The sequence below is a fragment of the Hemitrygon akajei genome, unplaced genomic scaffold, assembly GCF_048418815.1.
Source record: "Hemitrygon akajei unplaced genomic scaffold, sHemAka1.3 Scf000034, whole genome shotgun sequence".
NCBI classification, from domain to species: Eukaryota; Metazoa; Chordata; class Chondrichthyes; order Myliobatiformes; family Dasyatidae; genus Hemitrygon; species Hemitrygon akajei.
The window spans coordinates 7,316,409-7,333,202 of NW_027331920.1; the positions used below are offsets into that span (position 1 = coordinate 7,316,409).

General features: G+C 46.4%; 1 protein-coding gene across 1 annotated transcript in view; it reads left to right on the top strand.

Annotated features, from left to right (window-relative positions):
- LOC140719982 (zinc-binding protein A33-like) overlaps positions 1–7,432 on the top strand; it is a 41,153-nt gene extending 33,721 nt beyond the window's left edge. The window contains exons 2-7 of the mRNA XM_073034895.1: positions 3,410–3,564; positions 4,428–4,523; positions 4,934–5,167; positions 6,954–6,976; positions 7,064–7,182; positions 7,428–7,432. Coding sequence (XP_072890996.1) covers positions 3,410–3,564; positions 4,428–4,523; positions 4,934–5,167; positions 6,954–6,976; positions 7,064–7,182; positions 7,428–7,432 — 632 coding nt within the window. The remainder of the gene's footprint in view (positions 1–3,409; positions 3,565–4,427; positions 4,524–4,933; positions 5,168–6,953; positions 6,977–7,063; positions 7,183–7,427) is intronic.
- Positions 7,433–16,794: the final 9,362 nt, after the last annotated feature.

Sequence of the window (16,794 nt, forward strand, 5' to 3'; positions counted from 1 at the left end):
AGCCGTTCGGATTGCACAGGGGAGCGGTGAGAGCTCCGGAGATCCATCGGCAGCCGCTGCGGGGCAGCTCCCGTATCCCAGAAGGAAGGGACGGGTCTGGGAGACAACTCCAGACAACAGGCCCCGATCCTCGGCGGGGAAAGGCCGGGCGCCCTCCGTGTCGCTGAAACATCTCACGGAATCTCCGCCGGTCTCTTCAGCTCTGACTTCGAAAGGATTCACGACCCGCCGGTGGTGCAGCCGAAACCCGAGGCGCAGCTCCGGTCTCCGACCTCACTGGGTCCCGGTTGCAAACTGCGGCTGGGCCGGGCGCTCAGCGTCCCGCCCACTGACTCCCCTCAGCCAATGAGAGCATCCTTCTCCCAACGGTGATCGCTGATTGGCTGTGAGTGTGTCTGAGGACGGGCTGCTGCTGGGAGCTGGAGATGTCAGTCACAGTTTGTTCTCAGAATTAAAGCAAGTTTCCCGAAACTCAAATTTCAAAATAAATTTTATTTTCAGAGTCCAGATAAGTCACCACATACAACCCCGAGAAGCATTTTCCTGCGGACATACTTAGAAAAAATATAGAATAGTAACCACAACAGAAGCAGGCAGTGAAAGATCAGCCAGAGTGCTGATCTGTGCAAATGCAAATACAAAAATAATGATAAAGAACAAGAACATAAAATAACCGCAGCGGCTGCTGATGGATCTCCGGAGCTCTCACCGCTCCCCTGTGCAATCTGACAGGCTGAAGGCCAAGGAAGAACAAGGCGCAAAGGTAACCTCGTGATTTAGAAAATAAGAAACAGGAACAGACGTTGCCATTCGGTCCGTTGCGCTGTTCTGTCCCTCACTCAGAACATGGCTGATCTTTGCCCTCAGCACCACTTTCCTGCAACGTTCCCAACATCGCCGAGCCCCTAAATATGTCGGTTGAATTTAGAAAACCTGTGGAGAAAACTCCAAATATCCACTGCACTGTGGGTGGGGAAATTTCTCCTCATCTCAGTCCTGCTGAGGTGACCTCGGATTTTGAGTCTGTGATCCCTGGTTCCACTGCCCAGCCAGGAGAAACATCATTCCTGCCCCTACCCTGTAAATACCCTGTGAGACTGTGTCTGTCTCAATCAGGAAGCTTCTCCATGTGAACCTTGTGTTCATGAAATTGGTGACAGTTCTTTCAGACCAGCTGCTTTGTCCACAAGAACACCAGACAGTGGTCAGCACGGAATGTCCTGCAGTGACTGCAGGAGAAGGACTGGATGGACACAGTGGAGTGGTTCCCTGTGCAGACAGTCCAGACCATCTGGCAGAATGCCTCATCACCAGATCTCACCAACAGGCAGCAAGACCTCGCCTGTCTGGCGGCGAAAGGGTCCCTCCCAGTCTGATCCTTGCTGCATGCCCGGAGATCACTCCCACAGCGCGCTGCCCCGAGATTACTGCAGTGGAGACGAGAGGGGCCCTCCCAGTCTGATCCTTGCTGCATGCCCGGAGATCACTCCCACAGCGCGCTGCCCCGAGATTACTGCAGTGGAGACGAGACGGTCACTCACCTCTTTGCGGACTGTGGGCTGGCGAAGATCTGTGGAGAAAGATGCAAGGGCCTGTGCCACAGCAGCTGCGTGACAGAAGGCTCACTGATCCTCGGGCTGTTCCCAGGATGCGCAGGAAAACGGACAGCGAATGCTGCTGGAAGATCATCAACTCGGGGAAAGACGCTCGAAACTTGTTGGCCTGCCATCACATCGAGATGTCCGGAGAGCAGGGGTTCCTAACCTGGGGACCACGGTTACTGGTATTGGTCCTTGGCATAAAAATGTTTGGGAATCCGTCTCGTACAGGAATGCTGCCGACTGACACATTCCAGACTACAGGGACACCATTGGAACTACTGGGATCCTTTACACTGGACAGGGAGTGGCCGGGTTGGCTGAGGAAGCCTCACAGTTATTGTAGTAGTGAACCACTCCCGGGGGACACATGGCTTCTCCTTTCAGCGCAGGTCTTCAATCGTCTTCCAGGGGAAGGTCATTCCGACCGCAGGGATGAGGCCTTTGGAGATTCAGCTGACGTTTTTGTCGCACCGGGTTTTTAAGAGATGGGGTTGCTGGCCATACGGCCAACCCTCCTCCGCTCGAAGCCAGGCTTAGACAGACCATGGCCGCGTTTTCTTATCTGTTGTCTGTTTAATGTGTTGTTGATCCCACACTAAACATAGAAATGGTCAGAATTTCCACTGAACACATCCAGCAAAACCATGTTGATTCCCTGAGCAAACACGAGGAAATCTGCTGATGCTGGAAATTCAAACAACACACACAAAATGCTGGTGGAACACAGCAGGCCAGGCAGCATCTATAGGGAGAAGCGCTGTCGATGTTTCGGGCCGAGACCCTTCGTCAGGACTAACTGAAAGGAGAGATAGTAAGAGATTTGAAAGTAGGAGGGGAAGGGGAAAATGTGAAATGATAGGAGAAGACCGAAGCTGGAAAGGTGATTGGCAAGAGGGATACAGAGCTGGAGAAGGGAAAGGATCATGGGACAGGTGGCCCAGGGAGAAAGAAAGGGGGAGGGGATCACCAGAGGGAGATGGAGAACAGGCAGTGATGGGGAGAGAGAGAGAGAGAGATAAAAAAACAAACAACTAAATATGTCAGGGATGGGGTAAGAAGGGGAGGAGGGGCATTAACGGAAGTGAGAGAAGTCAATGTTCATGCCATCAGGTTGGAGGCTACCCAGGTGTTGTTGCTCCAACCTGAATGTGGCTTCATCTTGACAGTAGAGGAGTCCATGGATAGACATATCAGAATGGGAATGGGACGTGGAATTAAAATGTGTGGCCACTGGGAGATCCTGCTTTCTCTGGTGTTCAGCGAAAAGGTCTCCCAGTCTGCGTCGGGTCTCACCAATATATAAAAGGCCACACCAGAAGCACCGGACGCAGTATACCACACCAGCTGTCCTGATGAAGGGGCTCGGCCCGAACCGTCGACAGTGCTTCTCCCTACAGATGCTGCCTGGCCTGCTGTGTTCCACCAGCATTGTGTGTGTGTTGTTTGATTCCCTGAGTCTGCAGCGCGCGTAGTGGACAATCGCGGTACTGCAGGGGTTCAGCAGCTCCCGGAAAGTGAAAGCATTCTGAATCAGGGAGTGCTGGGAGTTAACATGGCTTCGAAAGGACAGGTCGAGAGTTTGAGCGAGGAGACAATTTGTCCCATCTGCCTGGATTTCTTCACCGATCCGGTATCACTGGAGTGCGGACACAACTTCTGTCGCTCTTGTATCACACAGTATTGGGAAAGGGAGGAGAGAATCTCCTGCCCGGAATGTAGAGAGGAGTTTGCTGACCGCACCCTCAGGACCAGTCGGGCCTTAGCAAATCTGGCTGAACAATTTCGAAATCTAAACCTGAATCCGAAAGGGAAGGAAAGTAAACGTCACTGCGAGGAACATGAGGAAGAACTGAAGCTGTTTTGTGAAACGGACAAGACGCTGATCTGTCTGGTCTGTGCTGCTGCGCAGGAACACAGACAGCACCGCTTCTTGCTGATTAAAGACGCTGTTAAAAACTATAAGGTAAAAACTAACGTTAATTTAACACTTAACACATTTCCTTTCTCCTACATACCATCACACGAGCCTCCATAACTAACACTTAATTCTTTGCAACTTCCGCCATCTCTAACGGGATTCTAGCATCTCTCCGTCCCACAGCCCACCTCCGCACCCCGAACTCTCCGCTCTCTATACGGATCGCGCTCTACGTACTGTATCGCCCTGATCCACTCGCTCCTCCCCACTGATCTCCCTCTTGGCATTGACACCTGCAAGCGGGACAAGTGCTACACCTCACTCCTAACCTCCTCCCTCGTCACCATTCAGGGCCGCAAACAGCCCAGTTCCTCCCGTTTCTTCCATGGTCGATTGTCCCCTCGTATCCTTCTTTTCCAGCTCTTTACCTCTTCCACCTGTCCCCTCTCAGCTTCTCACTTCATCACCTGATGCACCATCAATAACTCTCGGAGACAGGAAGCGAACGATAGGCTTCTATTAGCAGCAAAGACAACGACACAGCATCCTGGAGACTGAGGGAGGAGCAGTGCCTCCAATCACCTTTATACAGGGGTCTGTGGGAGGAGCCACAGGAGCAGTCAGCAGAGGGGCGTGTCCAGACAGGTATACATAGTTTACCACATCACGTTGTCTCACCTGTCACCTGTCAACTGGTTCTCATCCCCACCTTTTTATTCTGGCTTCTGTCCCATTCCTTCCCAGTCCCAATGAAGGGTCTCATCCCGAAACACCGACTGTTTATTTCCCCCGAATAAATGCTGCCTGACTCACTGAGTTCCTCTGGCATTTTGTGTGATAATCGGGTTTGATCACCTGTTTCTTTTGATGCATCTTTGTTTCTATTTCCTTCACTCTCTGACTTCCAGGATCAGCTAAAATCTTCCTTAGACTCTCTCACAAAAAAGAAATCAGACTTCCAGGAAAAGGAGCAGCAACAGAAAGAGAAGATTTCTGGAGTTCGGGTGAGGCTTCCTGAGCGGAATTTCTGATATTACTGTCGAGTTTTGCTCCATTCAATGCAGAATAGCAGAGTGTCACAGCTCCAGTGACCTGGGTTCGATCCTGACCTCTGCTGCTGTCTGTGTGGAGTTTGCATGCTCTCCCTGTGACCACGAGAGACTCCGATACATCCCAAGGACATGCTGGATGAATGGCTAATTATAATTAACCCTGTGAAGGTGGGGAGTGTGTGCGTGAATCACATGGGAGTTTATGGGTCAATAAGTGAGAATAGGTTTCAGGAAAACATGAGGGAATGGAGTTTACGGGAATGCTCTCAGAAGTAGCATGGACTCTAATTGACCGAACTTAACGACAAAAGGAAACAGAGCACAGCAATGCAGTATATTAATCTTCACCTTTCCTTCGGCAGGAACAGTCACACAGCCTTCAGTCCCACGTCACATCCCAGTTTGCTGAACTGCGCCAGATTATCACTGAGAAAGAGCAGCGTTTACTCAGGGATCTCAGGGAAGAAGAGAAGAGGATTCTCAACTCAATGGAGAAAAATCTTGTAGCTCTTCAAGAGAATATAAGGATTATTCAGGAGGAAATCGCAAAGTTAAAGGAACAGATGGATCAAAAAGACAGTGTGATATTTCTCAAGGTGAGGGATTCTATTTCAATTTGTTTCTGTCAAATTGAACTAAATGAACAGTGGTATATTTGAAATAAACACAGCACAGCGGCCAATTCTAACAAATCAATTTGTTTTACTTGCATGATGCGCCCTCCAATCACTCCAATAATGACATCTCAAAATGTCCAAGATACGCTTTCAGTCCTTCATTAACAAAATACAATCTTGAAGCGATGAAACTTCAGGGTAATTCATTGTAAAGTAAGCTGCAACACAGCGGTCAAGAACAGAATGACATCCGCCCGTCCCCAGCTCAAAACTGCCCAGAACAAAGTACGGATACGTAACTTATTCCCTTCGCTTTTACCACGTCCCCACTCACATGACTGGTTATTGTAATAAACACGTAACACAGAATACAATGCAGACAGAAAACTGACGTGTTGCTCCTACACACAGCATTTACAAATGGCAGTAAACTGTTTCTCACCAGACAATTGATGCAACTATTCAGGGTTGTTGTTGTCCCATAATAATAAGATTATTAAGGGATTGGACACGCTGGAGGCAGGAAGCATGTTCCCGATGATGAGTGAGTCCAGAACTAGAGGCCACAGTTTAAGAATAAGGGGTAGGCCATTTAGAACAGAGATGCGGAAAAACTTTTTCACCCAGAGAGTGGTGGATATGTGGAATGCTCTGCCCCAGAAGGCAGTGGAGGCCAAGTCTCTGGATGCTTTCAAGAGAGAGTTAGATAGAACTCTTATAGATAGCAGGGTCAAGGGATGTGGGGAGAGGGCAGGAACGGGGTACCGATTGTGTACGATCAGCCATGATCACAGTGAATGGCGGTGCTGGCTAGAAGGGCCGAATGGCCTACACCTGCATCTATTGTCTATTGTCCCAAAACTGAACTTCCACAACTTCTGTACATCCCAGGAGAGAATGCAAATTTCTATGAAATTATTTACTCTGATCATAACACAGAGCTGCTGACTGTGTCCTTAATTCTGCATTAAATATCCTCTAAAACTCTCATTAACACCCATTTCCAGTCACAGGCTGTGAGTGTGTCTGGTGCAGTGGGTGTGAGGGTCTCTCTGTCAATCAGTGAGAACAAAGAATTTGACCCACACATCAGACTTATCTTCTATATCTGGTTTCCATCAGATTAGGGAAACTATTATTGTCTCTTTACTTTTACAGATAACATTCAAATGAACGTTCAATCGTTCAAAACATAACCAGGCCATTCGGCCGATTTTCTCCTCTCAAGTTCCCGGCTTCACAATCCTCCTGCCACCTACTCACCGCACCCAGCAACAGTGCCCCGAACTCCCTGGTCTCTCACGTGCTTATCCAGCCTCCCCATTACAGTCAGTCTCTGCCGTTCTATTTCAACCACTACTGTGGCACTGAGTTCCACATCCTCCTCACTAAATTTCTTGTGGAATTTGTAAAAATCCATCTGGAATTACATCTCCCCACAAGTCTCCCCATAAATAGAGGTACTTCCTCCACCCGCATACAATCACATACATCACTGATCTTAAATTCCTCCATCCTATCACACTGACGTCATATCCAGATAATAATGCACAGACTGTCCTGTCTTCCCTGTAAGTTTCATCCTCTCAGTAATGGTCTGACATTCAGAAATTTTCCTTGTAATTTACCCCGTGGTTCTGTATTGTCCGTGTGTGAGAGTGATTGCAGGAGTGGGAATTTTCAACACCTTGTAATGATTTGGATGAAATTCAGGATGTGGACAGTAAGTCCAAGTCTAATCAGATTTGTGTTTTATTTATTTCAGGAGGAAGCTCGTCGGAACAGAAGGTAGGACATGCTCTTCACTGAAACCCTGAATGGATTTGTAAAATAGTTCAGAATAGCAATTTATAACCAGCAGTTTAATATTTACAGGATTAATGACGATGTCCAGGAATTGTCAGTGACAGATGAGACCCTATCGGTTGAAAAATTCGATCACCCCTATTTGTTGAAAACAGTGCTGAGAGAAACGCTTGATGCTATTAATCGAGGTAAAACTTATAAAGATTCATTCTTCCTTGTTTATGAAGCTCAATTTAGTTCCAATTTGAGGCAAAGATTGTCTGTAATACTGGGCTGAAGGGGAACTGGTTTATTTCACATCAACCCCACCGACTGGGAGGCATCACTGTCACATGGTCAGCTGGAGATGTCAGACCCCTGAACACACCAGCACAGGGTCACAATACAACCAATACACGGGACTGTCAAATGAAGCACTGTGTCGCAATCGCAGGCTAACACACCAGGACATGAGTTTGGATCTACCAGAGGAACTGGGAATTTAATACTGACGATAATATTGTAGGGAATAAAAGCAGGTATCAGTGTGGTGACCGGGATTGTCAGGAAAATACACAAGTCCTTCATGTGCCCTGTGAGTGCAGACTCTGACTGACACAGGTCTTCACCCTTCCGGATCAGCATCTCTCACTGTTGTTAGAGGCAGAAGAGGGGAGTGGTTGTGATAGGGGACTGAATCACCAGGGAAACAGACAGGAGAATCTATTGATGTGAACGGGGCACCCGAATGGTATGTTGCCTCCCAGGTGCCAGGGTCAGGGATGCCTCGAATCGTGTCCGCAGCATTTTAGAGAGGGAGGGAAAAGAGCCAGATATCTTGGTAAATTTGTGACAATGACATTGGAAGTAAAAACAAAGAGGTCCTGAAAATAGGATTTGGAGAGCTTGGTAGGAAGCTCAGAAGCAGCACCCCAGGGTTGTAATTTCTGGATTGCTGCCTGTGTCATGTGCTGGTGAGGGTAGAAACAGGATAATTTGACAGATAAACATGGCTGAGAAGATGGTGCTGGGGACAGGATTTCAGGTTCTTGGATCATTGGGATCTGTTCTGGTGGAGGAATGACCTGCTCAAAAGGGATGGGTCGCACCTCGACCCGAGGGAGAACAATATTCTCACAGAGAGGTTTGATGGAGCTGTTGGGGAGGGTCTGAACTAATTTGGTGGGGTGGGGGGTTGGAAGTGGAGTGAAGGGATAGGACTGATGGTTAAAATGCAAATATAGCGTGCAGTCAGACTGCCAGATAGGGCGGACAGATGCGAGGGCAAAATTGCAGCCAGCAGGGTGAGTATCAGTGCATTAGGGATGCAGAATTAAAAAGGGTAGCAGATACAGTACACAAAGTGTTATATCTCAATGCATGGATTATGAGAAATAAGGTGGATGATCTTGTTGCACTATTACAGATTGTCAGGTATGATGTTGTGGCCATCACGGAAATGTGGCTGAAGGATGTTTGTAGTTGGGAGCTGAATGTCCAAGGTTACACAATGTATCGAGCAAGGAAGGAAGGCTGATGGGGTGGTGTGGCTCTGCTGGTAAATCAGCAGCAAGATGTGATATAGGATTGGAAGATGTTGAATCTTGTGGGTTGAGGTAAGGAACTGCAAAAGTAAAAATAATTCTGACAGCAGTCATATACAGGCCTCCCAACAGTCAGTCGGTTGGGGCCCACAGATTACAACTGGAAATAGAAAAGGTTGATGAAAAGGATAATGTTATGACAATCATGGGAGATTTCAACATGCAGGTCAATTGGGAAAATCAGGTTGGTAAAGGATCTCAAGAGAGTGAGTTTGTTAAATGCAATGTGATGGCTCTCTGGAGCAGTTTGTCGTTGAGCCTACTCAGGGAACAGCTCCACTGGATTGGGTGTTATGTATTGAACCAGAGGTGAGTAGTTAAAAGAACCCTTAGGAGGCAGTGCTCACAACATGACTGAGTTCAACTTGAAATCTGATAAGGAGAAAGTAAAGTCTGACATTGTAGTATTTCAGATAAGTGAAAGAAATTACAGTGGTCTGAGAGAGGAGGTGACCAAAGCAAATTGGAAGGAGATGCTGGCAGGGATGAGAGCAGAGCAGAAATGGTGTCAGTTTGTTGGAAAATGAGGAAGGTGAAGGATAGATGTATTCCAAAAATAAATAAATACTCAAATGGCAAAATAGTAAAACCGTGGCTGACAAGGGAAGACAAGTTAATGTAAAGGCAAGAGAGAGCGGATACAACTAAACAAAAATTAGTAGGAAGACAGAGGATTGGGAAGCTTTTAAATATCTAAAGGGAGGAATTAAAAGAATGATTGGGAGGGGAAAAATGAACAAGAAATTGATTTGAATTGAATTGACTTTATTACTTACATCCTTCATATACATGAGGATTAAAAATCTTTACATTACGTCTCCATCTAAATGTGCAATGCGCAATTTATAGTAAATCATGATGAATAATATGTACAACAGGCTGGTTCATATAACATAGAAATACAGTTATGTCCACACGAGTTAATCAGTCTGATGGCCTGGTAGAAGAAGCTGTCCCGGAGCCTGTTGCTCCTTGCTTTTATGCTGCGGTACCGTATCCCGGATGGTAGCAACTGGTACTGTTTGTGGCTGGGGTGACTCTGGTCTCCAAAGATCCTTCAGGCTCTTTTTGCACACCTGTCTTTGTAAAACAAGTTAGCAAACAATATCAAATTGTTTTTCAAGTATTGTAAAAAGATAAAACAGAGATGAGAGTGGATATAGGACCGCTAGAAAATGAGGCCGGATATATAATAACGCGGGATAGAGAGATGGCAGATAAACCAAATATTTTGCACCAGTCTTCACAGTGGAAGACACTAGCACTGTACCCGGTGTTGAAGAGTGCGAGGGAAGAGAAGTGAGTGTAGTTACTGTTACAAGAGAGAAGGTGCTCAAAAAGCTGAAAGACCTAAAGGTACATAAGTCACCCGGACCACATGAACTGCACCCTAGTGTTCTGAAAGAGGTTGTGGTAGACATTGTGGAGGCATTTCAAATGATCTTTCAAAAATCATTGGACCCTGGCATGGTGCCAGAGGACTGGAAAATGGTAAATGTCACTTTGCCCTTTAAGTAAGGAGGAAGACAGCAGAAAGGAAATTATACACCAGTGAGCCTCACCTCTGTGGTTGGGAACAAATTGGGGACAATTGTTAAGTATGAGGTTATGGAATACTTGGTGACACTGGACAAGATAGGACAAGTCAGCCTGGATTTATTAAGGGAATATCCTGCCTGACAAACCTGTTGGGATTCTTTGAGGAGATTGCAAGCAGGATAGATAAAGGGGATGCAGTGGATGTTGTATATTTGGAATCTCGGAAGGCCTTTGACAAGGAGCCACACATGAAGGTGATAACCAGGTTAAGAGGCCATGTTATTACAGAAAAATTACAGGCATGGCTAGAACATTGTCTGATTGGTAGGAAACAGCGAATGAGAGTGAAGGGATCCTTTTCTGGTTGGCTGCCAGTGACTCGTGTTCCACAGGGGTCAGTGTTAGGACACCTTCATTTTATGCTGTATATCAAGATCTAGCTGATGGAATAGTCCATGAGATATAGGAGCAGAAATAGGTCATTCGGCCCTTCGAGTCTGCTCCACCATTCAGTCATGGGCTGATCCAATTCTTCTGGTCATCCCCACTCCCCTGCTTTCACACAGTACCCTTTGATGCCCTGGCTAATCAAGAACCTATCTATCTCGGCCTTAAATATGACTTAGCCTTAACAGCCACTTGTGGCAACAAATTCCACAGATTTTCCACACACTGACTAAAGTAATTTCTCCGCATCTCAGTTCTAAAAGGACGTCCTTCAATCCTGAAGTTATACCCTCTTGTCCTAGAATAGATGGTTTTGTTTCCAAGTTTGCATATGATACGAAGATTGGTGGAGGGGCCGGTAGTGTTGATGAAACAGTTAGGCTGCACAAGGACTTGAATGAGGAGAATGGGAAAGAAAGTGGCAAATGATATAATGTGCAGATTTTTTTTTCAAATGGGGAGAAAACTCAAAAAACTAAGATAAAAATGGACTGAGCAGTCATTCTGCAGAACACACTAAAGGTTAACTTGCAGGTAGAGTCAGTGGTGAGGAAGGCAAATCCAATGTTAGCATTCAATTTAAGGGGTTTAGATAGCATTCAATTCAAGAGCAGGGATGTGATGCTGAGGCTTTATAAGGCACTGGTGAAGCCTCACCTTGAGTATTGTGAACAATTTTGGGCTCCTCATCTAAGAAAAGATGTGCTGGCATTGCAGAAGGTTCATTTCATAAGGATGATTCCAGGAATGAAAGGGTTCTCATACGAGGAAAGTTTGATAGCTCTGTGTCTGTACTCGCTGGAATTTAGAAAGATGAGGGGGGGATCTCATTGAAACCTTTCGAATGTTGAAAGTCCTAGACAGAGTAGATGTGGAAAGGATGTTTCCCATGGTGGTGGAGTTTAGCACAAGAGGGCACAGCCTCAAGATAGAGCGGGGTCTATTTAAAACAGATGCGAAGAAATATGAGCCAACGGCTGGTGAATTTGTGGAACGTTGTGTGTATTTAAGGCAGAGCTTGATAGGTTCTAGATTGGACACAGCATCAAAGGTTACGGGGAGAAGGCCCGGTAGTGGGGCTGAGGAGGGAAAAAAGGATCAGCCATGATTGAATGATGGAGCAGACTCGATAGGTAAATGGCCTAATTCTGCTCCTATGTCTTATGGTGATCAGACCACTACATTGAAGCATTGTGAAAATGAGCTCGGAGACACCAACAAGCATTGACATGGGTCAAGATTTCATCTCGGGAGAAGCACGCACAGCATAACCGGCCTGGCAAAGCTCCCTCAGACACATACACAGGAAGGACTGGCAGATTGTAGTCAGAGTCTCAGCAATCTACGTTGTTTTTCCCTCAGTAACCTGGAATCCAGTCTCTTCAGAGACAGTCATTTATTCAAATAAACAACTCAAACACGTGTGACACATTGTCAACACACACCAGGCTTGTGATGACACACTGTACATACAAATTCTTCAATGTGCACACTCTCCTTCAATGTGTATACACACCACACAGATATTTACCACAATCAACACACACACACACACACACACACACACACACACACACACACACACACACACACACACACACACACACACACACACACACACACACACACACACACACACACACACACACACACACGATATACTATCAGAGTGTGACACACGGCCACAGAAATAGGCACAAATTCCCATTTAGGATTGAAATCTGCCGTCCTTACCCAGTCTGTCTGTTCTGTGGCACTGAGCTGCCCTCTGACATGACGTCACATCAACACTTCACAGACAGACTCCGGGGTGAGATTCCTCAGGAGGATGATCTGGGAGGGTTTGACGGGCGTTGAACGCACGGCCCACTTCATCAATCTGCAAGACTAAGATGTCTTCTTGAGCATGGCCCATTTGTATGTGTTTGCCCCCCCCCCATCCCTCTAACCATTTTCCATCTGTGTACCTGCCCAAATTTATTTTAAAATATTTTATTTTTACCTGTTTCTACAGCGTCTGAGGGCAAATTCCATTTACCAACCTCCCTCTCTATGAGAATGTAACCCGATAGACCACTCAGAAAAATTTCCTGTCTCACTTTCAATCTGAGGCCTCTGGTTCTGTACTCCCATTTCTTGGAAAAAGAAACATTATTTAAGCTCCTTATGAATTATGTACTTTGATAAGGGGTCATACCTGAACATCCTACACTACAGCTGAATAGCCCAAGCTTATCCACTCTCTGCTTTTAACTCAAGCCCCCAGTCCTGGTAACATCCTCCTGAAGCCTCCTGTCCAGTGTAATGACACCCTCCCCATATTCGGGAACCGGAAATGCAGACAATACTCCAAGTGTGGTCTATCATCGACATCAAAGGCCTTGCTGAATTTCATGTGGACAGTGTGGAATAGGCTGATGAATACAGGACTGAAGGTGTTTTTTTTTAGATTGGGACAAGAAGGGCGGCGTGGGAGCTAAATTCTGAAGGAAGACAGTTTTTAAAAAAAACTTTGCTTACAAGAACGGCGAGACTGCGCAGGACAGCGTGGAGAGTTTAAAAAGATGACCACCCTATACAGCGGGCAGCGGAGTGGGTGGCAGCAGAGTGTAGGGCTTTGGCTCAACGGGCTTAGGCGGTAACGGGAAGAGATGAGAGCGAGGCACCGACTCTTTTTCTCCCCTTGGCAAATCGGCCCGGACGGACGGGGGAACAGCAGGGCACATTAGCTAACGGTTTAAAAAGTTTGTGTGCTTGGCGAAGTAAGTGGGTGAGTACACCTATCTTTCTTTGTTTCATTCCTGTAGAATTAGATAGCATGTCTGCAGGGTTAGTGCTTTGTTCAGGGTGTCAGATGTGGGAATCCTGGGAGACCTCCAGCCTCCCTGATAGCCACATCTGCACCAGGTGAACCGAGATTCAGCTCCTCGGAGACCGTGTTAGGGATCTGGAGCTGCAGCTTGATGGCCTACTGCTTATTAGAGAAAATGAAAAGGTGATAGACAGGAGCTACAGGGAGGTAGTCATCCCTAGGCTACAGGGGTCAGAAAACTGGGTGACTGTCAGGAGAGGGAAGGGAAATGCCCGGATAGTGGAGAGCACCCCTGTGACTGCCCCCCTCAGCAACAAGTATATCGTTCTGGATGCTGTTGAGGGGGATGACCTGACAGGGGACGGCCACGGTGACCGGGTCTCTGGCATTGAGCCAGGCGCTGTTGTGCAGGAGGGAAGGAGGGAGAAGAGGAATGCGGTAGTCATAGGGGATTCCACAGTCAGGTGAACAAACAGGAGATTCTGTGAGCCTGGTAGAGATACCCGCATGGTGTGCTGCCTCCCAGGTGCCAGGGTACGGGATGTCTCGAATCGGCTCTGGAATATTCTGAAGGGAGAGGGCGAGCAGCCAGCTGTCTTGGTACATGTTGGTACCAATGACATAGAGAGGAAAAGGGAGGAGGTCCTGAAGAGAGATTTCTGGGAGTTAGGAATGAAGCTGAGAAGCAGGACCTCGAGGGTAGTAATCTCAGGATTGCTACCTGTGCCACGTGCTAGCGAGGGCAAGAATAGTAGGATCAGGCAGATGGATGCGTGGCTGAGAGACTGGTGCGGGGGCAGGGCTTCAGATTCTTAGATCATTGGGATCTCTTTAGGGGGAAGTATTGCCTGTTCGAAAAGGACGGGTTACACCTGAACCATAGCGGGAATGTTTAATAGAGCTGTTAGGGAGGGTTTAAACTAATTTGGCAGGGGGATGGGAAACCGGACTGATAGAGTGGAGGAGGGGGAAAACAGAAATAAATCTAAGATAGTGAGCAGTGAAGATGTCAGGAAGGACAGGCAGGTGATGGGGCAAATTTGCAGCCACTGGGATGAGTTGCAGTGCAATCAAAACAAAAAGTACCAAATACTGGACTTAAGGTGTTAAACTTAAATACACACAGCATAAGGAATAAGATGGATGATCTTGTCGTACAGCTACAGATTGGCAGGTATAATTTTGTGGCCATCACTGAGACGTGGCTAAAGGATGCATGTCTCTGAGAGCTGAACGTCCAAGGATACATGGTGTATCGGAAGGATAGGCAGGTAGGCAGAGGGGGTGGCATGGCTTTATTGGTAAGAAATTATATTAAATCATTAGAAAGAGGTGACATAGCATCAGAAGGTGTAGAATCTTTCTCGGTTGAGCTAAGAAATAGCAGGGGTAAAAGGACCCTGATGGCTGTTATCTACAGGCCTCCTAACAGCTGCAGTGAGGTGGACTACAAATTACAACAGGAAATAGAAAAGGCTTTCCAGAAGGGCAGTGTTATGATAATTGTGGGGGATTTTAACATGCGAGTGGATTGGGAAAATCAGGTCGACACTGGATCTCAAGACAGAGAATTTGTAGAACGTCTACGAGATGGCTTTTCAGAACAGCTTGTTGTTGAGCCCACTAGGGGATCAGAGGTACTGGATTGGATATTGTGTAATGACCCAGAGGTGATTAGAGAGATTGAGGTGAAGGAACCGTTAGGAGGCAGTGATTGTAACATGATTGAGTTCACTGTGAAATTTGAGAAAGAGAAGCCGAAATCCGATGTGACGGTATTGCAGTGGAGTAAAGGAAATTACAGTGGCACGAGAGAGGAACTGGCCAAATTTGACTGGAAAGGGACTCTAGCGGGAAGACGGCAGAGCAGCAGTGGCTGGAGTTTATGCGAGAAGTGAGGAAGGTACAAGTCAGATATATTCCAAAAAAGAAGAAATTTTCGAATGGAAAAAGGTTGCAACCGTGGCTGACAAGAGAAGTCAAAGCCAAAGTAAAAGCAAAGGAGAGGACATTCAAGGATCAAAAATTAGTGGGAAGACAGAGGATTGGGAAGTTTTTAAAACCTTACAAAAGGAAACTAAGAGGGCCATTAAGAGGGAAAAGATGAACTATAAAAAGAAGCTGGCAAATAATATCAAAGAAGATACTAAAAGCTTTTTCAAGTATATAAAGAGTAAAAAAACAGGTGAGAGTGGATATTGGACCAATAGAAAATGATGCTGGAGAAATTGTAATGGGAGATAAGGAGATGGCAGAGGAACTGAACGAGTATTTGCATCAGTCCTCACTGAGGAAGATATCAGCAGTATACCGGACACTCAAGGGTGTCAGGGAAGAGAAGTGTGTGCAGTCACAATTACGACAGAGAAAGTACTCAGGAAGCTGAATAGTCTAAGGGTAGATAAATCTCCAGGACCAGATGTAATGCACCCTTGTGTTTTGAAGGAAGTAGCTGTGGAGATCGCGGAGGCATTAGCAATGATCATTCAAAAGTCAATAGATTCTGGCATGGTTCCGGAGGAGTGGAAGATTGCAAATGCCACTCTGGTATTTAAGAAAGGGGCAATGAAGCAAAACGTGAATTATAGACCTGTTAGCTTGACATCGGTGGTTGGGAAGTTTCTGGAGTCAATTGTCAAGGATGAGGTTACCGAGTACCTGGAGGCATATGACAAGATAGGCCAAACTCAGCATGGTTTCCTTAAAGGAAAATCCTGCCTGACAAACCCATTGATATTTTTTGAGGTAATTACAAGTAGGCTAGACAAGGGAGATGCTGTGGATGTTGTGTATTTGGATTTTCAGAAGGCCTTTGACAAAGTGCCACACATGAGGCTGCTAAACAAGATAAGAGCCCATGGAATTACGGGAAAGTTATATATGTGGATAGAGCGTTGGTTGATTGGCAGGAAACAGAGAGTGGGAATAAAGGATCCCATTCTGGTTGTCTGCCAGTTACCAGTGGTGTTCCACAGTGGTCCGTGTTGGGGCTGCTTATTTTTACGTTGTATATCAACAATTTGGATTATGGAATAGATGGCTTTGTGGCTAAGTTTGCCGATGATACAAAGATAGTTGGAGGGGCCGGTAGTGCTGAGGAAACAGAGAGTCTGCAGAGAGTCTTGGATAGATTAGAAGAATGGTCAAAGAAGTGGCAAATGAAATACAATGTTGAAAAGTATATAGTCATGCACTTTGGCAGAAGAAATAAATGGGCAGACTATTATTTAAATGGAGAGAGAATTCAACGTTCTGAAATGCAATGGGACTTGGGAGTGCTCGTGCAGGATACCCTTAAGGTTAACCTCCAGGTTGAGTCGGTGGTGAAGAAGGCGAATGCAATGTTGGCATTCATTTCTAGAGGAATAGAGTATAGGAGCAGGGATGTGGTGTTGAGGCTCGATAAGGCAATGGTAAGA